Source organism: Bombina bombina, chromosome 1 (assembly GCF_027579735.1).
Source record: "Bombina bombina isolate aBomBom1 chromosome 1, aBomBom1.pri, whole genome shotgun sequence".
Classification (NCBI taxonomy): domain Eukaryota; kingdom Metazoa; phylum Chordata; class Amphibia; order Anura; family Bombinatoridae; genus Bombina; species Bombina bombina.
In genome coordinates, this window is record NC_069499.1 from 327,037,551 (window position 1) to 327,062,612 (window position 25,062).

A 25,062-nucleotide genomic window follows, 5' to 3' on the forward strand; every position below is an offset into this window, starting at 1 on the left:
CCATGCTGGAGCTACCAGCAGAACAAACGAGCATTCCTTCAGAATCTTGGAGAATACTCTTGGAAGAAGAACTAGAGGCGGAAATATATAGGCAGGATGATACTTCCAAGGAAGTGATAATGCATCCACTGCCTCCGCCTGAGGATCCCGGGATCTGGACAGATACCTGGGAAGTTTCTTGTTTAGATGAGAAGCCATCAGATCTATTTCTGGGAGTTCCCACATTTGAACAATCTGAAGAAATACCTCTGGGTGAAGAGACCATTCGCCCGGATGCAACGTTTGGCGACTGAGATAATCCGCTTCCCAATTGTCTATACCTTGGATATGAAGCGCAGAGATTAGACAGGAGCTGGATTCCGCCCAAACCAAAATTTGAGATACTTCTTTCATAGCCAGAGGACTGTGAGTCCCTCCTTGATGATTGATGTATGCCACAGTTGTGACATTGTCTATCTGAAAACAAATGAACAACTCTCTCTTCAGAAGAGGCCAAGACTGAAGAGCTCTGAAAATTGCACGGAGTTCCAAAATATTGATCGGTAATCTCACCTCCTGAGATTCCCAAACCCCTTGTGCCGTCAGAGACCCCCACACAGCTCCCCAACCTGTAAGACTTGCATCTGTTGAAATTACAGTCCAGGTCGGAAGAACAAAAGAAGCCCCCTGAACTAAACGATGGTGATCTGTCCACCACGTCAGAGAGTGTCGTATAATCGGTTTAAAGATATTAATTGAGATATCTTTGTGTAATCCCTGCACCATTGGTTCAGCATACAGAGCTGAAGAGGTCGCATGTGAAAACGAGCAAAGGAGATCGCGTCCGATGCAGCAGTCATAAGACCTAAAATTTCCATGCATAAGGCTACCAAAGGGAATGATTGTGACTGAAGGTTTTGACAAGCTGATATCAATGTTAGACTTCTCTTGTCTGACAAAGACAGAGTCATAGACACTGAATCTATCTGGAAACCTAAAAAGGTTACCCTTGTCTGAGGAATCAATGAACTTTTTGGTAAATTGATCCTCCAACCATGATCATGAAGAAACAACACAAGTCGATTCGTATGAGATTCTGCGAAATGTGAAGACTGAGCAAGTACCAAGATATCGTCCAAAATAAGGAAATACCAATACCCTGTTCTCTGATTACAGACAGAAGGGCACCGAGAACCTTTGAAAAAATTCTTGGAGCTGATGCTAGGCCAAACGGTAGAGCCACAAAACTGGTAATGCTTGTCTAAAAAGAGAATCTCAGAAACTAAAAGTGATCTGGATGAATCGGAATATGCAGATATGCATCCTGTAAATCTATTGTAGACATATAATGCCCTTGCTAAACAAAAGGCAGGATAGTCCTACAGTTACCATCTTGAATGTTGGTATCCTTACATAACGATTCAATATTGATAGATCCGGAACTGGTCTGAAGGAATTGACCTTCTTTGGTACAATGAAGAGATAGAATAAAACCCCAGCCCCTGTTCCAGAACTGGAACTGGCATAATTACTCCAGCCAACTCTAGATCTGAAACACATTTCACACCTTTCTAGATCTGAAACACCTTTCTGAAACAATGTTCTGAAACCAGAGATTGTGAACGGAATTGATCCAAATTTCTTTGAAGAAAACGTAGTCTGCCCCATACCAGCTGAGCTGGAATGAGGGCCGCACCTTCATGGGTACTTAGGAGCTGGCTTTGGGTTTCTATAAGGCTTGGATATATTCCAAACTGGAAATGGTTTCCAAACTGATACCGCTCCTGAGGATGAAGGCTTTTGTTCCTTGTTGTGAGGAAAGGAACGAAAACGATTATTGGACCTAAATTTACCTTTAGATTTTTTATCCTTTGGTAAAAAAGTTCCCTTCCCTCCAGTAACAGTTGAGATAATAGAATCCAACTGAGAACCGAATAATTTATTACCCTGGAAAGAAAGGGATAGCAAAGTTGACTTAGAAGACATATCAGCATTCCAAGTTTTAAGCCATAAAGCTCTTCTAGCTAAAATAGCTAGAGACATATACCTGACATCAACTCTAATGATATCAAAGATGGTATCACAAATAAAATTATTAGCATGTTATAGAATAATAATAATGCTATAAGAATTATGATCTGTTACTTGTTGCGCTAAAGCTTCTAACCAAAAAGTTGAAGCTGCAGCAACATCCGCTAAAAATATAGCAGGAGTAGAGACAGCCCCATTAACCTTAGGGATTTTGTCCCAAAACTCTAATCTGTCAGATGGCACAGGATATAATTGCTTAAAACGTTTTAGAAGGAGTAAATGAATTACCCAAATTATTCCATTCCCTGGAAATTACTTCAGAAATATCATCAGGGAGAGAAAACACTTCTGGAATAACTACAGGAGATTTAAAAACCTTATTTAAACGTTTAGATTTAGTATCAAGAGGACCAGAATCCTCTATTTCTAATGCAATTAATACTTCTTTAAGTAAAGAACGAATAAATTCCATCTTGAACAAATACAAAGATTTATCAGCATCAACCTCTGAGACAGAAACCTCTGAACCAGAAGAACCATTATCAGTATCAGAATGATGATGTTCATTTAAAAATTCATCTGAAAAAAGAGAAGTTTTAAAAGACTTTTATGTATACTAGAAGGAGAAATAACAGACATAGCCTTCTTAATGGATTTAAAAATAAAATCTCTTATATTATCAGGAACACTCTGAGAATTAGATGTTGACGGAACAGCAACAGGTAATGTAACAGTACTAAAGGAAATTTTATCTGCATTAACAAGTTTGTCATGACATTCAATACAAACAACAGCTGGAGAAACAGATACCAAAAGTTTATAGCAGATACACTTAGCTTGGTAGCTCCAGCACCGGGCAGCGATTTTCCTGAAGTATCTTCTGACTCAGTTGCAACGTGGAACATCTTGCAATATGTAATAGAAAAAACAACATATAAAGCAAAATTGATCAAATTCCTTAAATGACAGTTTCAGGAATGGGAAAAAAATGCCAGTGAACAAGCTTCTAGCAACCAGAAGCAATAAATAATGAGACTTAAATAATGTGGAGACAAAAATGACGCCCATATTTTTTAGCGCCAAATAAGACGCCCACATTATTTGGCGCCTAAATGCTTTTGGCGCCAAAAATGACGCCACATCCGGAACGCCGACACTTTTGACGCAAAAAAACGTCAAAAAATGACGCAACTTCCGGCGACACGTATGACGCCGGAAACAGAAAAAAAATTTTGCGCCAAAAAAGTCTGCGCCAAGAATGACGCAATAAAATGAAGCATTTTCAGCCCCCGCGAGCCTAACAGCCCACAGGGAAAAAGTCAAATTTTTTAAGGTAAGAAAAAATGATTGATTCAAATGCATTATCCCAAATATGAAACTGACTGTCTGAAAATAAGGAATGTTGAACATCCTGAGTCAAGGCAAATAAATGTTTGAATACATATATTTAGAACTTTATAAAAAAGTGCCTAACCATAGCTTAGAGTGTCACAGAAAATAAGCTTACTTACTTACCCCAGGACACTCATCTACATGTTGTAGAAAGCCAAACCAGTACTGAAACGAAAATCAGCAGAGGTAATGGTATATATATATAAGAGTATATCGTCGATCTGAAAAGAGAGGTAAGAGATGAATCTCTACGACCGATAACAGAGAACCTATGAAATAGACCCCGTAGAAGGAGATCATTGCATTCAAATAGGCAATACTCTCCTCACATCCCTCTGAAATTCACTGCACGCTGAGAGGAAAACCGGGCTCCAACCTGCTGCGGAGCGCATATCAACGTAGAATCTAGCACAAACTTACTTCACCACCTCCATAGGAGGCAAAGTTTGTAAAACTGATTTGTGGGTGTGGTGAGGGGTGTATTTATAGGCATTTTAAGGTTTGGGAAACTTTGCCCCTCCTGGTAGGAATGTATATCCCATACGTCACTAGCTCATGGACTCTTGCTAATTACATGAAAGAAAAATGACTGCACAAAATTTCCGCAAGTAACCTGAAAGTTCCAGACATTGCCAGAGCCTCATCTCGCACATAACGCAGCAATGACACAATAAACAATATCATGTATAAACCCCCTCCCCTGTTCAATAATCCCCCTTCCAGGAATATAAACCCTTGATTCTGTAAAGATAAAAAGACCCTGTCTTCTATGTTATCATTATTAATAAAAAATTAAACGATCTTACCAGAATCTACGCCGTGGAACAGGAACACGGCCCTTCGAGAGTGACAGGTTAGTAGCCTCGCTCCTGACATGGACTTGAGTGAAGAAAGAAGGCAGCGAAACTCGTCAACGCTGAATGCTTATGGAGCTGTTAATATGAATCGGATGGTTTCGCAGAAAGACACTCCCTGCATCTCCGGACTCTAACTTTAGTCCAGGCTCTCACTGAGAGGCTGACAGGACTACATAAAACTCCAGTCCCAATGCGAAGAGTACTACCCTCCATAAGAGACTACTCCAAAACTCTGGCACTTCTCTGTAATCCTCCTGTGACGAAAGGCAAAGAATAACTGGGGGAGGTATTTAAGCCTTTGGCTGCGGTGTCTTTGCCTCCTGGTGGCCAGGTTCTTAATTCCCAACAGTAATGAATGAAGCCGTGGACTCTCCATCCCTTTAGATGGAAAATGTTTTCAGAACAATGAAGTTATATATTATAATATCTAGAAATAATACAAACAAGCACACAGGATCAGCACATCACCAAAGTACAGGGTTCAAATGGTAAACTGTAATAGGTGCTTTTTCACCTACCAGGCTTCCCTGCAGCAGCTCAAGATAAATATCAAGACAAGCACGGAGAAGGTGGCACTCAAATATATAGCAATCCTTTAATCACAGAGCAACATTCCGGGGCTCCTGCCCCTTTCTCAAGCTAACAAATACTAAACACAATACACAATTTAAACTATACACCTGTAAAAAGGTATCCAAACAACTTTAAGTGGGAGGGGCTATAACCAGAAATCGAACGTTCAACATACACCTTAACCCTAAGCCCACTGTAACCCATTAGTGGATGGGCTACCTATTAAAAACAGAAGCAGCGTATAGCTAACAATAGCAGGAACATATGTAGCAAGTCATAATACACAGATATACATTTGATTACTCAGGAATTAAATGGTCTATTCACTTGTTTGCTAGTGCTCTGTCACAGGGAAAGATTTAAATAAATGGGAGTAAATTAAACTTTCTGTTTAATCCCTTGGGGTGCAAAGTATTTAACCTCTGTATCCATTTAGCTTCTTTGTGCAGCAGATCTCCAATTCTATCAACCCCCATAAGGTTCTTTTGTGCCTTATCTAAAACCATGAATCTCAGCTAACCAGCCTGGAGGGCCATTTCCAAAAAAGCATGTCTGGATATAGTAGAATCCAAAGATTTACCAAGAGCCTCATTTAGAAAGGGTAATACCTTTTATACAGGTATATAGTTTAATTGCGTTTAGAATTTGTTAGCTTGAGAAAGGGACAGGACCCCTGAAACATTGCTCTGTGAATAAAGCATTACTATATATTTGAGTGCCACCTTCTCCTGGTTTGACTTGATATGAGAGAGAGTGAGAGAGAGTTTGAGACACAGACAGACTCAATTAAAAAAAAACAAAAACATAAAAAAAAAGAAAAAGCTGTTTAACTAGAATATTACCTTGCTCGTCTCTGGACTATCTGGATCAAACTGAACTTGTTTCACAGCCAGTTCCCTTCCAGTATCGGCATCATAGCACAGGTATACTCTGCCAAAGGCCCCCTGACCAAGTAACTTCCCAAGTCTCCAGTTGGATGGAGCTCGGGGTGCTGTAACCATGATATTTAATTGTCAGTTTAAAACCTACATTTAACCTAAGAAAAAACTTACAATATTTTTGTACATAAATGTAGTTGACAATGCATGGAGCAATATTTTTGCAGTTACATTACATTAACAATGTAGGTCTATAAAAATTACTGAGTAAAAAACATTTTTTTAAACTACTAGTTTTAAATTAATAAATTAAACAAAAATCAACACCTGGATAGCTGGGTGCATTGAATCTAAATTGTTTTTAAAATATATAGTCTGGAATGCTCTTCATTTACCGTAGACCTTGTATGTGTTAACTTTTCTTTAAAATTAAAGAGGCAGTATACTGCAAAACAGGTTTTCCTTTAATGCGTGTCCAATCAGAGTATGATAATTTGCTTCTTTAGGTTTAATTTTGTATATGAAATAGCAGGTTTTGTTCTTTGACACCTCAACACATCAAAAAACTATGTTTACACAGTTTTTTTATAGCTTATACTTAAATATAGAAACTTTCAGTATAGGTAGAGATATCACAGGGAAATTCAATTGCTATTATAAAGGCACAGGAGCTATTTGTGAAAAACTGTATACATGCCAGCTGGTAAAATGGATCATTTAAACAAATTAAAAAGGGGAGTAAATTTAAGGGTAAAACTATGCCTTTAATAAATAACCTGAAAATAAGTTTATGAGTATCAAATTGTAAAGTAGATGTTAAGAGTAGATTACAGAGCAAATCCTTTTGAGAGTTAGGCTTTTAAATTAATTGGCTATGCCTACGTATTATACTTACAGCGACTAGGTGGACTGATATCCATCACTGTCAATGTAGGGTTGTCTATATCACTGCCTCTCCTCCTCAAACGATTATCCTCATACTCCAGTGTGAAGACGCTGCTCCCACTACTTGTGCTTAGTGAGTGATCAGTGGGGCTGAAACTTACTGGAGACCGAAAGCTGTTCCCTTGAGTTCTTCTGGCCCTTGGGAAGGTTTTGCGGCCTGGTTAAGAGAAGAGAATGCATACATTAGATAACTAAGGATCTAAGTAAAAAAACATTTTCCTATTTCTAAAAGTAATCTTTACAGTTTCTTCCTATTAGTAGCAGTGCCAGATTACAGGAAGTCCATGAAAAATTCATGTCATCATCATTAGAAAGAATTCTATTAGCATAAACTATGAACTAGTACCAGACTCTTGTTTGAATGTTTATTAAAGTAATAATCTCACCATCGTTGTAATCCTGATGCTGATATGAAACATGGTATCTTCGTGGATAGGTTCCACCTTTCCCAAACTTTTCAAAGACAGGGATATCATATTCTAAGTAGAGAAGGGAGAATTACTAAAGAAAAAAATAGGAATGGTGAGCTCAGCGACTTTCCCCCCCTTTTTTAACAGAATTAATTTTTTAAGTCACATTGTATGTGAAAGCAACAAACAGTAAACAATTACAGATGGAGTCATAACCTTTTATACCCATTCCTTTGTAGCTGCAAAAAATATTTGGGTAATTTCTTCCCTAAAACTGTCTTGTGATAAAGGAGATTTTAAGTTATTGACGGGAAATGGTATGCAAACATTTTATTGATAATTCAGATGGAGAATAAAATTTTAAACAACTTTCCAATTACTTTTGTTATCTAATATGCTTCATCCTTTGTAGAAGAAGCAGCAGCAATGCACTGCTTTAGATTTATACAAACTAAACAGCAAAAACATGCATAACCTCAAAACTGGGGCTCTCTGTGATGTTTATCAATAAGTACTATTTGCTTGACTTTGGGGGCAAAGTTTCCCAAATCTCAAATGCCTATAAACACACCTCCCACCTCAATAATACCTCAGTTTAAGGTATAGCCAAGTTGGTGAGGTGTAAAAGGAGTAAAAGCATAAAAAGAGGAATAGAATAAATAATGTGCTTTATACAAAATAATCATAACCCTAAAATAATGGGTGGGCCTAAAAAGAGGAATAGAATAAATAATGTGCTTTATACAAAATAATCATAACCCTAAAATAATGGGTGGGCCTCGTGGGCTCTTGAGCTTGTTACTGATGGGATATAATACCCAAGATGTGGGTTTTTTGGTACATGAGTGAGAAAGAATCTTCCCATGGGAGGTCTGATCCTGAATCCAATTTGATACCCCTGAGAAATAATATTCTGAATCCACTTATTTTGAACAAAGTCTGAACAAATTATTTGAAAAAAACTTTAGTCTGCCCCCCACCAGAAAAACTGGACTGGGGGTCAAATCTTCATGCAGGTTTAGGGGCCGGAATCGTTTTTTTATAAGGCTTGGATTTATTACAATTTGGAGATAGTCCCCAATTAGAGCCAGAGGCTTTAGGGAAGGGTGCAGTTTTCTGTTCTCTATTCTGACGAAAAGAGTGAAAACGGTTGGTAGCTTTAAAATTTTCCCTTAGATTTTTTTTATCTTGGGGAAGAAAAACACCCTTTCCCCCAGTGATAGTGGAGATAATAGAATAGAATCTGAGAACCAAAAAAGGTTTATATCCTGAAAAGAGAGACAATAATCTTGTTTTAGACACTTTTTAGACACTATGTCCGCATTCCAAGATTTAAGCCATAAAGCTCTTCTAGTTAGAATAGCTAAAGACATAGATTTTACGTTAATTTTCTTAACTTCAAAAATAGCATCGCAAAGAAAATTATTTGCGTGTTGAAGTAAAAGAATAATGTTAGACAATTCAGGGTATGAGGACAACTGCTTAACTAAATTGTCCAGCAAAAAAGTAGAAGCAGCAGCAGCAACATCAGCCATAGATATAACTGATCTAAGAATAAAGCCAGTATGTAAATATGTCCTTCTAAGATAAGATTCAAGCTTCCTATCTAAAAGATCCTTAAAAGAAGTGCTGTCTTCCATAGGAATGGTAGTATGTTTAGCAAAAGTGGAAATAGCCCTATCAACCTTAGGGACTGTTTCACAAAGTTCCAAATCAGCAACAGGCAAAGGATACAAATTTTTTTAACCTAGAAGAGGGTTAAAAGAGGTACCACCAGGTTTAGACCATTCTTTAGAAATCAAATTAGAGATGGTCTAGAATAGGAAAAACTTCAGGCGTAACAATAGAAGTCTTAAATACAGAATTTAAATGATTACTAGATTGATTATCAGGAAGTTTAGACTCCTCATTACCCAAAGTAAATAATACATCCTTTAAAAGAGAGCGAATATGCTCAATTTTAAACAAGGGATTTGTAAATGTATGTCTCTGATGTAGGATCCTCTGAATCAGAGGAACCCCCATCAGTAGAAGATACGTCAGTATGCTGTCGGTCAGTACAAAATTCACTAGATTTATGAAAAGTGTGCAAAGTCCTCTTACGATTATTTGAAGGCGGTATAGCAGTCATAACCTTCTCTATGGCTGCAGCAATAATATCTTTCATCTCTGCCGGAATACCTATTGCATTAGACAGATGAAATAGCAGTGGGAGCATTTGAACTCATAGAAACATTATCAGCATGTAATAAATAGTCAAAATAGGTGCCACATAATTGAGCTGAAAAAATAAGATCAGCTTGTTTACAACAAACACACTTTGGTAGAATTGTGTTCAGGCAGCTTAGTTCCTACGGTAACATCAGAGGCAGGATCAGATTGAGACATTATTGTGAAAAAAACAAACAAAAAAACATTAGATAGCAAAATAGCAATTTATGTAAGAACTTACATCGGCTCAGCAGTACCTGGTGACTCGGGACCGGGAGGCATGGGTGGGAACGAACACGTAGGAGACAACGGAACAGGAGGCTTCCGCAAATGCTCCTTGAAAGAGGGCCTCTCTCTGAGTCTGATGTCAATTAGGATCAAAAAAGACACCAATGCCTCGAGATCCTCTGGTAAATCTCTGGCAGCAACTTCGTCTTTAATCGCATCAGATAGCCCATGAAAGAAGGCGGCAACAAGAGCTTCATTGTTCCAACCTACCTCTGCGGCAAGCGTACAGAACTCAATAGCATACTGAGCAACAGATCTTGTACCTTGCTGAATGGACATGAGTAGTTTAGCAGCAGAGGAGGAGCGAGCCGGAACATCAAATACCCTTCGAAAGCAGACCACAAATTCAGGGTAATTTGAAATCACAGGTTTATTAGTCTCCCACAAGGGATTAGCCCAGGCAAGAGCTGTGTCAGAGAGTAACGAGATGAGAAATCCCACCTTAGCTCTGTCAGAGGGAAACGCCTGAGGTAACATCTCAAAGTAAATGCCCACCTGGATCAAAAACCCTCGGCACTGAATAGGATCGCCTCCATATCGCTGAGGTAGAGGTGCAGAATCGGACATGCTCCTGGTAGGCAAAGGTGCAGCAGCGGAAACAGGAGCAGCCATAACATGCGGGACACTTTGGTCCAAATGTGCAGTGCGAGTCAGCAGGATTTGCAGGGCTAGTGCAAATTGATCCAAGTGGTGATCCCGTACATCCATCCTGGAAATGATGGCAGGTAAAGGTGGATAATTAGCAGCATCAGGATTCATGGCCTTTGCGTAATGTCAGGGTGCCAGGAATCAGACTGAGACGAGAAGTGCGAAAATAATCACACCTTTATTAATAGCAAAAAATTATAAAATGTCCACAAGTCAAATAAGCCAGGAGTCAAAACCAGAGCTGCTAGTCAGACGAGCCAAGTCAGGAGCCAAAGCGAATAGTCAGACGAGCCGGAATCAGGAACAAGGAGAACAGCAGAGTCAGGAACAAGCCAGGGATCAGGAACCAGGAAGGACGTCAGGCAGTCCGGTAATACACAGGAACTCTCACAAACAGGTCTGAGACAACGCAAAGGCCAAGCATACTGAACAGAGGCCCTTTAAATAATAAATGATGACATCACAATTCTGAGACTGCATCCTGTCTCACATGGATGATGCACACCAGTCTGGCCATAAAAGGAAGTGAGCAGCATCCCGTACAATGCACCAAGACAGGAACAGAGGTGAGTAAAATGGCTGCCAGCAGCACATGGCAAACACAACAGGGAAAAACCCTGACACCTACACATCAGCATATGTAAATATGCTTAATTTTAAATATATATATATATATATATATATATATATATACTGTATATACACCTTTTATTTTAGTACTGGCAGACTTTCTGCCAGTACTTAAGATGGCGGGATAATTGTGGGGTGAGGGAGGGAAGAGAGCTGTTTGGGAGGGATCAGGGGGTGTGATGTGTCAGGTGGGAGGCTGATCTCTACACTAAAGCAAAAATTAACCCTGCAAGGTCCCTACAAACTACCTAATTAACCCCTTCATTGCTAGCCATAATACACGTGTGATGCGCAGCGGCATTTAGCGGCCTTCTAATTACCAAAAAGCAACGCCAAAGCAATATATGTCTGCTATTTCTGAACAAAGGGGATCCCAGAGAAGCATTTACAACCATTTGTGCCATAATTGTACAAGCTGTTTGTAAATAAGTTCAGTGAGAAACCTAAAGTTTGTGAACAAATTTGTGAAAAAGTGAGAATTTTTTTATCGCGTTTTCCGGTGAAATGGTGGCATGAAATATACCAAAATGGGTCTAGATCAATACTTTGGGATGTCTTCTAAAAATATATATATATATTTCTTTCATGTAATTAGCAAGAGTCCATGAGCTAGTGACGTATGGGATATACATTCCTACCAGGAGGGGCAAAGTTTCCCAAACCTCAAAATGCCTATAAATACACCCCTCACCACTCCCACAATTCAGTTTTACAAACTTTGCCTCCCGTGGAGGTGGTGAAGTAAGTTTGTGCTAGATTTTTCGTTGATATGCGTTTCGCAGCAGGCTGGAGCCCGGTTTTCCTCTCAGAGTGCAGTGAATGTCAGAGGGATGTGAAGAGAGTATTGCCTATTTGAATTCAATGGTCTCCTTCTACGGGATCTATTTCATAGGTTCTCTGTTATCGGTCGTAGAGATTCATCTCTTACCTCCCTTTTCAGATCGACGATATACTCTTATATACCATAACCTCTACTGATTCTCGTTTCAGTACTGGTTTGGCTATCTACTATATGTAGATGAGTGTCCTGGGGTAAGTAAGTCTTATTTTTTGTGACACTCTAAGCTATGGTTGGGCACTTTATATGTAAAGTTCTAAATATATGTCTTTAAACTTATATTTGCCTTGATTCAGGATGATCAATATTCCTTATTTCAGACAGTCAGTTTCATATTTGGGTTAATGCATATGAATATTCAATTTTTTTTCTTACCTTAAAAATTGTTTTCAATTGACTTTTTTCCCTGTGGGCTGTTAGGCTCGCGGGGGCTGAAAATGCTTCAATTTATTGCGTCATTCTTGGCGCGGATTTTTTTGGTGCCAAAAATTTCTGTTGTCATTTCCGGCGTCATTCTTGACGCCGGAATTTGTTCGTGATTATGTCATTTTTTTTACGTTTTGCGCCAAAAATGTCGGCGTTCCGGATGTGGCGTCATTCTTGGCGCCAAAATTTTTTAGGCGCCAATAATGTGGGCGTCTTTTTTGGCGCTAAAAAATGTGGGCGTCATTTTTGTCTCCACTTTTTTTTTTTACACATTATTTCAGTCGCATTTTTTCATTGCTTCTGGTTGCTAGAGGCTTGTTCATTGGCATTCTTTCCCATTCCTGAAACTGTCATTTAAGGAATTTGATAATTTTGCTTTATATGTTGTTTTTTCTATTACATATTGCAAGATGTCTCAGATTGACCCTGGATCAGAATCTACTTCTGGAAAAACGCTGCCTGATGCTGGTTCTACCAAAGTTAAGTGTATTTGTTGTAAACTTTTGGTAACTGTTCCTCCGGCTGTAGTTTGTGATGAATGTCATGATAAACTTTCTAATGCAGATAGTATTTCCATTAGTAATATACCATTACCTGTTGCTGTTCCCTCAACATCTAATACTCAGGATGTTCCTGTTAATATAAGAGAATTTGTTTCTAAATCTATTAGGAAGGCTATGTCTGTTATTCCTCCTTCCAATAAACGTAAAAGGTCTTCTAAAACTTCTCATTTTTCAGATGAAATTTTAAATAACCGTCATAATTCTGATTTGTCTTTTTCTGATGAGGATTTTTCTGGTTCAGAGGATTCTGTCTCAGATATTGACACTGATAAATCTTCATATTTATTTAAGATGGAATTTATTCGCTCTTTACTTAAAGAAGTTTTAATCGCTTTAGAAATGGAGGATTCTAGTCCTCTTGATACTAAATCTACTAAGCGTTTAAATTCGGTTTTTAAACCTCCTATGGTTATTCCAGAAGTGTTTCCTGTCCCTGATGCTATTTCTGAAGTAATTTCTAGGGAATGGAATAATTTGGGTACTTCATTTACTCCTTCTCAAAGGTTTAAGAAATTGTATCCTGTGCCATCTGATAGATTAGAGTTTTGGGACAAAATCCCTAAAGTTGATGGGGCTATCTCTACTCTTGCTAAACGTACTACTATTCCTACGGCAGATAGTACTTCCTTTAAGGATCCTTTAGATAGGAAGATTGAATCCTTTCTGAGGAAAGCTTATTTATGTTCAGGTAATCTTCTTAAACCTGCTATTTTTCTTTGGCTGATGTTGCCGCCGCTTCCACTTTTTGGTTGGAGGCTTTAGCACAACAAGTATCAGATCAGACCATAATACTCATAGCATTGTTAAACTTCTTCAACATGCTAATAACTTTATTTGTGATGCCATCTTTGATATCATTAGAGTTGATGTCAGGTATATGTCTTTAGCTATTTTAGCTAGAAGAGCTTTATGGCTTAAAACTTGGAATGCAGATATGTCTTCCAAATCAACTTTGCTTGCTCTTTCTTTCCAAGGTAATAAATTATTTGGTTCACAGTTGGATTCTATTATTTCAACTGTTACTGGGGGGAAAGGAACATTTTTGCCTCAGGACAAAAAAACATAATTTATGTAAGAACTTACCTGATAAATTCATTTCTTTCATATTAACAAGAGTCCATGAGCTAGTGACGTATGAGATATACATTCCTACCAGGAGGGGCAAAGTTTCCCAAACCTTAAAATGCCTATAAATACACCCCTCACCACACCCACAAATCAGTTTAACGAATAGCCAAGAAGTGGGGTGATAAGAAAAAAAGTGCGAAGCATATAAAATAAGGAATTGGAATAATTGTGCTTTATACAAAAAAAAAAAAATCATAACCACCACAAAAAAGGGTGGGCCTCATGGACTCTTGTTAATATGAAAGAAATGAATTTATCAGGTAAGTTCTTACATAAATTATGTTTTCTTTCATGTAATTAACAAGAGTCCATGAGCTAGTGACGTATGGGATAATGACTACCCAAGATGTGGATCTTTCCACACAAGAGTCACTAGAGAGGGAGGGATAAAATAAAGACAGCCAATTCCTGCTGAAAATAATCCACACCCAAAATAAAGTTTAACGAAAAACATAAGCAGAGATTCAAACTGAAATCGCTGCCTGAAGAACTTTTCTACCAAAAACTGCTTCAGAAGAAGAAAATACATCAAAATGGTAGAATTTAGTAAAAGTATGCAAAGAGGACCAAGTTGCTGCTTTGCAGATCTGGTCAACCGAAGCTTCATTCCTAAACGCCCAGGAAGTAGATACTGACCTAGTAGAATGAGCTGTAATTCTCTGAGGCGGAATTTTACCCGACTCAACATAGGCAAGATGAATTAAAGATTTCAACCAAGATGCCAAAGAAATGGCAGAAGCTTTCTGGCCTTTCCTAGAACCGGAAAAGATAACAAATAGACTAGAAGTCTTACGGAAAGATTTCGTAGCTTCAACATAATATTTCAAAGCTCTAACAACATCCAAAGAATGCAACGATTTCTCCTTAGAATTCTTAGGATTAGGACATAATGAAGGAACCACAATTTCTCTACTAATGTTGTTGGAATTCACAACCTTAGGTAAAAATTCAAAAGAAGTTCGCAACACCGCCTTATCCTGATGAAAAATCAGAAAAGGAGACTCACAAGAAAGAGCAGATAATTCAGAAACTCTTCTAGCAGAAGAGATGGCCAAAAGGAACAAAACTTTCCAAGAAAGTAATTTAATGTCCAATGAATGCATAGGTTCAAACGGAGGAGCTTGAAGAGCTCCCAGAACCAAATTCAAACTCCAAGGAGGAGAAATTGACTTAATGACAGGTTTTATACGAACCAAAGCTTGTACAAAACAATGAATATCAGGAAGTATAGCAATCTTTCTGTGAAAAAGAACAGAAAGAGCGGAGATTTGTCCTTTCAAAGAACTTGCGGACAAACCCTTATCTAAACCATCCTGAAGAAACTGTAAAATTCTCGGTATTCTAAAAGAATGCCAAGAAAAATGATGAGAAAGACACCAAGAAATATAAGTCTTCCAGACTCTATAATATATCTCTTGAGATACAGATTTACGAGCCTGTAACATAGTATTAATCACGGAGTCAGAGAAACCTCTTTGACCAAGAATCAAGCGTTCAATCTCCATACCTTTAAATTTAAGGATTTCAGATACGGATGGAAAAAAGGACCTTGCGACGGAAGGTCTGGTCTTAACGGAAGAGTCCATGGTTGGCAAGATGCCATCCGGACAAGATCCGCATACCAAAACCTGTGAGGCCATGCCGGAGCTATTAGCAGAACAAACGAGCATTCCCTCAGAATCTTGGAGATTACTCTTGGAAGAAGAACTAGAGGCGGAAAGATATAGGCAGGATGATACTTCCAAGGAAGTGATAATGCATCCACTGCCTCCGCCTGAGGATCCCGGGATCTGGACAGATACCTGGGAAGTTTCTTGTTTAGATGAGAGGCCATCAGATCTATCTCTGGGAGCCCCCACATTTGAACAATCTGAAGAAATACCTCTGGGTGAAGAGACCATTCGCCCGGATGCAACGTTTGGCGACTGAGATAATCCGCTTCCCAATTGTCTACACCTGGGATATGAACCGCAGAGATTAGACAGGAGCTGGATTCCGCCCAAACCAAAATTCGAGATACTTCTTTCATAGCCAGAGGACTGTGAGTCCCTCCTTGATGATTGATGTATGCCACAGTTGTGACATTGTCTGTCTGAAAACAAATGAACGATTCTCTCTTCAGAAGAGGCCAAAACTGAAGAGCTCTGAAAATTGCACGGAGTTCCAAAATATTGATCGGTAATCTCACCTCCTGAGATTCCCAAACTCCTTGTGCCGTCAGAGATCCCCACACAGCTCCCCAACCTGTGAGACTTGCATCTGTTGAAATTACAGTCCAGGTCGGAAGAACAAAAGAAGCCCCCTGAATTAAACGATGGTGATCTGTCCACCACGTTAGAGAGTGTCGAACAATCGGTTTTAAAGATATTAATTGATATATCTTCGTGTAATCCCTGCACCATTGGTTCAGCATACAGAGCTGAAGAGGTCGCATGTGAAAACGAGCAAAGGGGATCGCGTCCGATGCAGCAGTCATAAGACCTAGAATTTCCATGCATAAGGCTACCGAAGGGAATGATTGAGACTGAAGGTTTCGACAAGCTGTAATCAATTTTAGACGTCTCTTGTCTGTTAAAGACAGAGTCATGGACACTGAATCTATCTGGAAACCCAGAAAGGTTACCCTTGTTTGAGGAATCAAAGAACTTTTTGGTAAATTGATCCTCCAACCATGATCTTGAAGAAACAACACAAGTCGATTCGTATGAGACTCTGCTAAATGTAAAGACTGAGCAAGTACCAAGATATCATCCAAATAAGGAAATACCACAATACCCTGTTCTCTGATTACAGACAGAAGGGCACCGAGAATCTTTGTGAAAATTCTTGGAGCTGTAGCAAGGCCAAACGGTAGAGCCACAAATTGGTAATGCTTGTCTAGAAAAGAGAATCTCAGGAACTGATAATGATCTGGATGAATCGGAATATGCAGATATGCATCCTGTAAATCTATTGTGGACATAAAATTCCCTTGCTGAACAAAAGGCAATATAGTCCTTACAGTTACCATCTTGAACGTTGGTATCCTTACATAACGATTCAATAATTTTAGATCCAGAACTGGTCTGAAGGAATTCTCCTTCTTTGGTACAATGAAGAGATTTGAATAAAACCCCATCCCCTGTTCCGGAACTGGAACTGGCATAATTACTCCAGCCAACTCTAGATCTGAAACACAATTCAGAAATGCTTGAGCTTTCACTGGATTTACTGGGACACGTGAAAGAAAAAATCTCTTTGCAGGAGGTCTCATCTTGAAACCAATTCTGTACCCTTCTGAAACAATGTTCTGAATCCAAAGATTGTGAACAGAATTGATCCAAATTTCTTTGAAAAAACGTAACCTGCCCCCTACCAGCTGAACTGGAATGAGGGCCGTACCTTCATGTGAACTTAGAAGCAGGCTTTGCCTTTCTAGCAGGCTTGGATTTATTCCAGACTGGAGATGGTTTCCAAACTGAAACTGCTCCTGAGGACGAAGGATCAGGCTTTTGTTCTTTGTTGAAACGAAAGGAACGAAAACGATTGTTAGCCCTGTTTTACCTTTAGATTTTTTATCCTGTGGTAAAAAAGTTCCTTTCCCACCAGTAACAGTTGAAATAATAGAATCCAACTGAGAACCAAATAATTTGTTTCCCTGGAAAGAAATGGAAAGTAGAGTTGATTTAGAAGCCATATCAGCATTCCAAGTCTTAAGCCATAAAGCTCTTCTGGCTAAGATAGCCAGAGACATAAACCTAACATCAACTCTAATAATATAAAAAATGGCATCACAGATAAAATTATTAGCATGCTGGAGAAGAATAATAATATCATGAGAATCACGATTTGTTACTTGTTGCGCTAGAGTTTCCAACCAAAAAGTTGAAGCTGCAGCAACATCAGCCAATGATATAGCAGGTCTAAGAAGATTACCTGAACACAGATAAGCTTTTCTTAGAAAAGATTCAATTTTTCTATCTAAAGGATCCTTAAACGAGGTACCATCTGACGTAGGAATGGTAGTACGTTTAGCAAGGGTAGAAATAGCCCCATCAACTTTAGGGATTTTGTCCCAAAATTCTAACCTGTCAGGCGGAACAGGATATAATTGCTTAAAACGTTTAGAAGGAGTAAATGAATTACCCAATTTATCCCATTCTTTGGAAATAACTGCAGAAATAGCATTAGGAACAGGAAAAACTTCTGGAATAACCGCAGGAGCTTTAAAAACCTTATCCAAACGTATAGAATTAGTATCAAGAGGACTAGAATCCTCTATTTCTAAAGCAATTAGTACTTCTTTAAGTAAAGAGCGAATAAATTCCATCTTAAATAAATATGAAGATTTATCAGCATCAATCTCTGAGATAGAATCCTCTGAACCAGAAGAGTCCAAAGAATCAGAATGATGGTGTTCATTTAAAAATTCATCTGTAGAGAGAGAAGATTTAAAAGACTTTTTACGTTTACTAGAAGGAGAAATAACAGACAAAGCCTTCTTTATGGATTCAGAAACAAAATCTCTTATGTTATCAGGAACATTCTGCACCTTAGATGTTGAGGGAACTGCAACAGGCAATGGTACATTACTAAAGGAAATATTATCTGCTTTAACAAGTTTGTCATGACAATTATTACAAACAACAGCTGGAGGAATAGCTACCAAAAGTTTACAGCAGATACACTTAGCTTTGGTAGATCCAGCAGGCAGTGATTTTCCTGTAGTATCTTCTGGCTCAGATGCAACGTGAGACATCTTGCAATATGTAAGAGAAAAAACAACATATAAAGCAAAATTGATCAAATTCCTTAAATGACAGTTTCAGGAATGGGAAAGAATGCCAAATATCAAGCTTCTAGCAACCAGAAGCAAATGAAAAATGAGACTGAAATAATGTGGAGACAAAAGCGACGCCCATATTTTTTAGCGCCAAATAAGACGCCCACATTATTTGGCGCCTAAATGCTTTTGGCGCCAAAAATGACGCCACATCCGGAACGCCGACATTTTTGGCGCAAAATAACGTCAAAAAATGACGCAACTTCCGGCGACACGTATGACGCCGGAAACGGAAAAGAATTTTTGCGCCAAAAAAGTCCGCGCCAAGAATGACGCAATAAAATGAAGCATTTTCAGCCCCCGCGAGCCTAACAGCTCACAGGGAAAAAAGTCAAATTTTTGAGGTAAGAAAAATATGATAATTCAATGCATAATCCCAAATATGAAACTGACTGTCTGAAAATAAGGAAAGTTGAACATTCTGAGTCAAGGCAAATAAATGTTTGAATACATATATTTAGAACTTTATAAATAAAGTGCCCAACCATAGCTTAGAGTGTCACAGAAAATAAGACTTACTTACCCCAGGACACTCATCTACATGTTTGTAGAAAGCCAAACCAGTACTGAAACGAGAATCAGTAGAGGTAATGGTAAATATAAGAGTATATCGTCGATCTGAAAAGGGAGGTAAGAGATGAATCTCTACGACCGATAACAGAGAACCTTATGAAATAGACCCCGTAGAAGGAGATCACTGCATTCAATAGGCAATACTCTCTTCACATCCCTCTGACATTCACTGCACGCTGAGAGGAAAACCGGGCTCCAACTTGCTGCGGAGCGCATATCAACGTAGAATCTAGCACAAACTTACTTCACCACCTCCCTTGGAGGCAAAGTTTGTAAAACTGATTTGTGGGTGTGGTGAGGGGTGTATTTATAGGCATTTTAAGGTTTGGGAAACTTTGCCCCTCCTGGTAGGAATGTATATCTCATACGTCACTAGCTCATGGACTCTTGTTAATTACATGAAAGAAATCTAAAGGTAAATACAGGGCTGCTAATCGTTTTCGTTCCTTTCGTCAGAATAAGGAACAGAAGCCTGACCCTTCCCCTAAAGGAACGGTTTCTGTCTGGAAACCTTCTCCAATCTGGAATAAAACCAAGCCTTTTAGAAAGTCAAAACCAGCTCCCAAGTCCACATGAAGGTGCGGCCCTCATTCCAGCTCAGCTGGTAGGGGGCAGGTTACGATTTTTCAAAGACATCTGGATCAATTCGATTCACAGTCTTTGGATTCAGAACATTGTTTCTCAAGGGTACAGGATAGGTTTCAAGGTAAGGCCACCTGCGAAGAGATTTTTTCTCTCTCGCATTCCAATAAACCCAGTGAAAGCTCAGGCATTTCTGAAATGTGTCAGCCGGGGTAATTGTGCCTGTTCCAGTTCTGGAACAGGGTCTGGGGTTTTACTCAAATCTATTCATTGTACCAAAGAAGGAGAATTCCTTCAGACCAGTTCTGGATTTAAAGATATTGAATCGTTATGTAAGGATACCAACATTCAAAATGGTAACTATAAGGACTAGTCAGCCTTTTGTTCAGCAAGGGCATAATTAGGGATGCACCGAAATGAAAATTCTGGACCGAAACCGAAAATTCAGGATGCCCTTGGCCGAAAACCGAAAATGACCTTTTTCCTAAATGATTTTTCTATAATTGTATTAATAATATTAGACTTTTTAATGAATTTAATTGCTCTAAAATTAAAAACTACAAGCCATTAAAATAAATAACCACACTTTTATTGAAAGTAACTCACCAAAATTAGACAGAAAATAAACTTAATAAACCAATATAAATAAAAATCTGTTAAATCTGTTTCCATTATATAGGACTGAATGAAGAATAATTGTTGATATTAAAATAGTGCTCTAGAAATGGGTTGGCTTCTAAGCTTACATTCCAACTTTTTAAAATAAAGATACCAAGAGAACTAAGAAAAAATGAATAGAAGTAAATTAGAAAGTTGTTTAAAAACACATGCTCTAGCTAAATTATGAAAGAAAAATTTTGGGTTACCTATCCCTTTAAACAAATCTCTGTATAAGACTCTTCTAAGTTTGCTATTGATATTTGTTTGTTGGAAGCTCATCTTTTACTGACAGTTCTCTGTATAAGGCTCTTCAGTTGCTAGCACCTCTCTGTATAAAGCTCTCCTGTTACTAAACATCTCTCTTTATAAGGCTCTTGTTACTAGCACCTTTCTGTATAAACCTCTTCTGTTACCAACATCTCTCTGTATAAGGCTCTTGTTACTGACATCTCTCTGTATAAGACTTCTGTTACTGACATCTCTCTGTATAAGACTTCTGTTACTGACATCTCTCTGTATAAGACTTCTGTTACTGACATCCCTCTGTATAAGACTTCTGTTACTGACATCCCTCTGTATAAGACTTCTGTTACTGACATATCTCTGTATAAGGTACATCTGTTACCGACAGCACTTTGTATAAGGCTCTTCTGATACTGGCTGCTCTCTGTTTAAAGCACTTATGTTACTGTCTTCTCTCTGTATAAAACACTTGTGTAAATTACAACTCTCTGTATAATCCTCTTCTGTGAATGACAGCTCTCTGTATAATGCACTGGTGCTTATTACAGCTCTCTCTATTAATAGGGTACCTTAGTGCTTTATACAGAGAGATGTGATTCACAGAAGTGCCTTATACAGAGAGCAGCCAATAAGTACCTTATATAGAGAGAATCCAGTAACAGAAGTTCATTATACAGGGAGCAGACAGTAACAGAAGACCCTCATACAACAAAGTGGTGTCAGTAACAGATGTGCCTTATACAAAGAGCTTTTAAATAGCAGGGACTATCTATCATACCATCTCCAGAGCCGTTTTCTTTTCTCCTCCTGCAGCCATGCTGTCTCAAAATAGTCTCAAAAGCTAACGCTAGTCTGCAAGTTACAAACACGCACCACAAGACATCAGGGGATCTGTAGTTTCATTGATAATTTCTACAGTCACATGAGTATGTTTGTGTATGGAACATGAGAGATTATAATGATACTTTGCGATCTCGCACTTATATTAAGCCAGCCTTGCTAATATGACTCATTCACATGACCTGCAATGTACATCGAAAAATGTTTTGCAGATCAGGGTTCCGCTCATATGTATTAAATAACATCTCCTGCCATATTAGGAGGAAGAGGGTTTACCTGCTGTTAGTGTGGAGGAAGAGTTGCTCCGGTTCAGCAGTTCAGCTCCCTTAGAGACAACGGAGGTTTGATTTACAGCTTTGTAGTGCCTGGAAATAGAGGGGGGGGTTGCTCCGTTTTAGGCTGCTGTAAATCAAACCTTCCTTGTCTCTAACAGAGCTGAACCTGCACCGGAGCAACTCTTCCTCCTCACTAAGGTCAGCACTCAGCACCACTAAATCAACAAAATACCGGAGCCTTTCAGGAAATGCACGCACTGCAGATTCTTCAGATACCGCTCTAGATAGGAAGGGAGGGAGGAGGCTGTGCTGTTCATGCGTGAGTGGCATTGTGGGAAATGATGTAGTTTACTAACCTAATGGCCTAGAAAGCCTCTAGCTGCACCGGTCTAAATTTAGGTGTGGATGGATGCGGTTAGCGGCGGCCAGCAAGTGTAAGTGTGGCACAAATGTAACATGCAATTTTCGGCCAGCTTGTCTCTCTTTCGGCCGAAATAGGATAGGCCCATTTTCGGCCGAAAATTTCGGTTGCCGAAATTTCGGTGCATCCCTAGGCATAATATGTCCACAATAGATTTACAGGATGCATATCTTCATATTCCGATTCATCCAGATCCTTTCAGTTTCTGATATTCTCTTTTCTAGGCAAGCATTACCAGTTTGTGGCCCTTCCGTTTGGCCTAGCAACAGCTCCAAGGATCTTTTCAAAGGTTCTCGGTGCCCTTCTCTCTGTAATCAGAGAACAGGGTATTGCGGTATTTCCTTATTTGGACGATATCTTGGTACTTGCTCAGTCTTTACATTCTGCAGAATCTCACACGAATCAACTTGTGTTGTTTCTTCAAAAACATGGTTGGAGGATCAATTTACCAAAGAGTTCGTTGATTCCTCAGACAAAGGTAACCTTTTTGGGTTTTCAGATAGATTCAGTGTCCATGACCTTGTCTCTAACAGAAAAGAGACGTCTGAAATTGGTTTCAGCCTGTCGAAACCTTCAGTCTCTATCATTCCCTTCGGTAACTTTGTGCATGGAAATTCTAGGTCTCATGACTGCTGCATCGGACACGATCCCCTTTGCTCGTTTTCACATGCGACCTCTTCAGCTTTGTATGCTGAACCAATGGTGCAGGGATTATACAAAGATATCACAATTAATATCCTTAAATCCCAATGTACGACACTCTCTGACGTGGTGGATAGATCACCATTGTTTAGTTCAAGGGGCTTCCTTTGTTCGCCCAACCTGGACTGTGATCTCAACAGATGCGAGTCTGTCAGGTTGGGGAGCTGTATGGGGATCTCTGACAGCGCAGGGGGTTTGGGAATCTCAGGAGGCGAGATTACCAATCAACATTTTGGAACTTCGTGCGATTTTCAGAGCTCTTCAGTCCTGGCCTCTTCTGAAGAGAGAATTGTTTATTTGCTTTCAGACAGACAATGTCACAACCGTGGCATATGTCAATCATCAGGGTGGGACTCACAGTCCTCAGGCTATGAAAGAAGTATCTCGGATACTTGTATGGGCGGAATCCAGCTCCTGTCTAATTTCTGCGGTTCACATCCCAGGTGTAGACAATTGGGAAGCGGATTATCTCAGTCGCCAGACGTTACATCCGGGCGAATGGTCCCTTCACCCAGAGGTATTTCTTCAGATTGTTCAAATCTGGGGTCTTCCAGAAATAGATCTGATGGCCTCTCATCTAAACAAGAAACTTCCCAGGTATCTGTCCAGATCCAGGGATCCTCAGGCGGAGGCAGTGGATGCGTTGTAGCTTCCTTGGAATTATCATCCTGCCTATATCTTTCCGCCTCTAGTTCTTCTTCCAAAAGTGATTTCCAAAATTCTAATGGAACGTTCGTTTGTGCTGCTGGTGGCTGCAGCATGGCCTCACAGGTTTTGGTATGTGGATCTCATTCGGATGGCCAGTTGCCAACCTTGGACTCTTCCGTTAAGACCAGACCTTCTATCTCAAGGCCCTTTTTTCCATCAGGATCTCAAATCGTTAAATTTGAAGGTATGGAAATTGAATGCTTGATTCTTAGTCATAGAGGTTTCTCTGACTCAGTAATTAATACTATGTTACAGGCTCGTAAATCTGTGTCTAGGAAGATTTATTATCGAGTCTGGAAGGCTTACATTTCTTGGTGTTCTTCTCATAAATTCTCCTGGCATTCGTTCAGAATTCCTAGAATTTTACAGTTTCTTCAGGATGGTTTGGATAAAGGTTTGTCTGCAAGTTCCTTGAAAGGACAAATCTCTGCTCTTTCTGTTCTTTTTCACAGAAAGATTGCTATTCTTCCTGATATTCATTGTTTTGTACAGGCTTTGGTTCGTATCAAACCTGTCATTTAGTCAATTTCTCCTCCTTGGAGTCTTAATTTGGTTCTGAGGGCTTTACAAGCTCCTCCGTTTGAACCTATGCATTCTCTGGACATTAAATTACTTTCTTGGAAAGTTCTGTTCCTTTTGGCCATCTCTTCTGCTAGAAGAGTTTCTGAGTTATCTGCTCTTTCTTGTGAATCTCCTTTTCTGATTTTTCATCAGGATAAGGCAGTGTTGCGAACCTCATTTAAATTTTTACCTAAGGTTGTGAATTCTAACAACATTAGTAGAGAGATGTTGTTCCTTCATTATGTCCTAATCCTAAGAATTCAAAGGAGAGATCTTTACATTCTTTGGATGTAGTAAGAGCTTTGAAATATTATGTTGAAGCTACTAAGGATTTTAGAAAGACTTCTAGTCTATTTGTTATTTTTTCTGGGTCCAGAAAAGGTCAGAAGGCCTCCGCCATTTCTTTGGCGTCTTGGTTAAAGTCTTTGATTCATCATGCTTATGTAGAGTCGGGTAATTCCCCGCCTCAAAGAATTACGGCTCATTCTACTAGGTCAGTTTCTACTTCCTGGGCGTTTAGGAATGAAGCTTCTGTTGATCAGATTTGCAAATCAGCAACTTGGTCTTCTTTGCATACTTTTACTAAATTCTACCATTTTGATGTGTTTTCTTCTTCTGAAGCAGTTTTTGGTAGAAAAGTACTTCAGGCAGCTGTTTCAGTTTGATTCTTCTGCTTATAATTTCATTATTTTGAGATTAAAAACTTTTGTTTTGGGTTGTGGATTATTATTTTTCAGCAGAATTGGCTGTCTTTATTTTATCCCTCCCTCTCTAGTGACTCTTGCGTGGAAGTTCCACATCTTGGGTATTCATTATCACATACGTCACTAGCTCATGGACTCTTGCTAATTACATGAAAGAAAACATAATTTATGTAA

The 25,062-nt window shown here is 39.1% G+C and overlaps 1 protein-coding gene across 1 annotated transcript in view; it reads right to left on the reverse strand.

The window, feature by feature from the left end:
• Window positions 1–25,062, reverse strand: part of MAP3K2 (mitogen-activated protein kinase kinase kinase 2) — a gene marked incomplete in the record, with an annotated part of 657,765 nt that overhangs the window by 119,150 nt on the left and 513,553 nt on the right. The window contains 3 exon segments of the mRNA XM_053712317.1: window positions 5,675–5,823; window positions 6,606–6,812; window positions 7,042–7,134. Coding sequence (XP_053568292.1) covers window positions 5,675–5,823; window positions 6,606–6,812; window positions 7,042–7,134 — 449 coding nt within the window.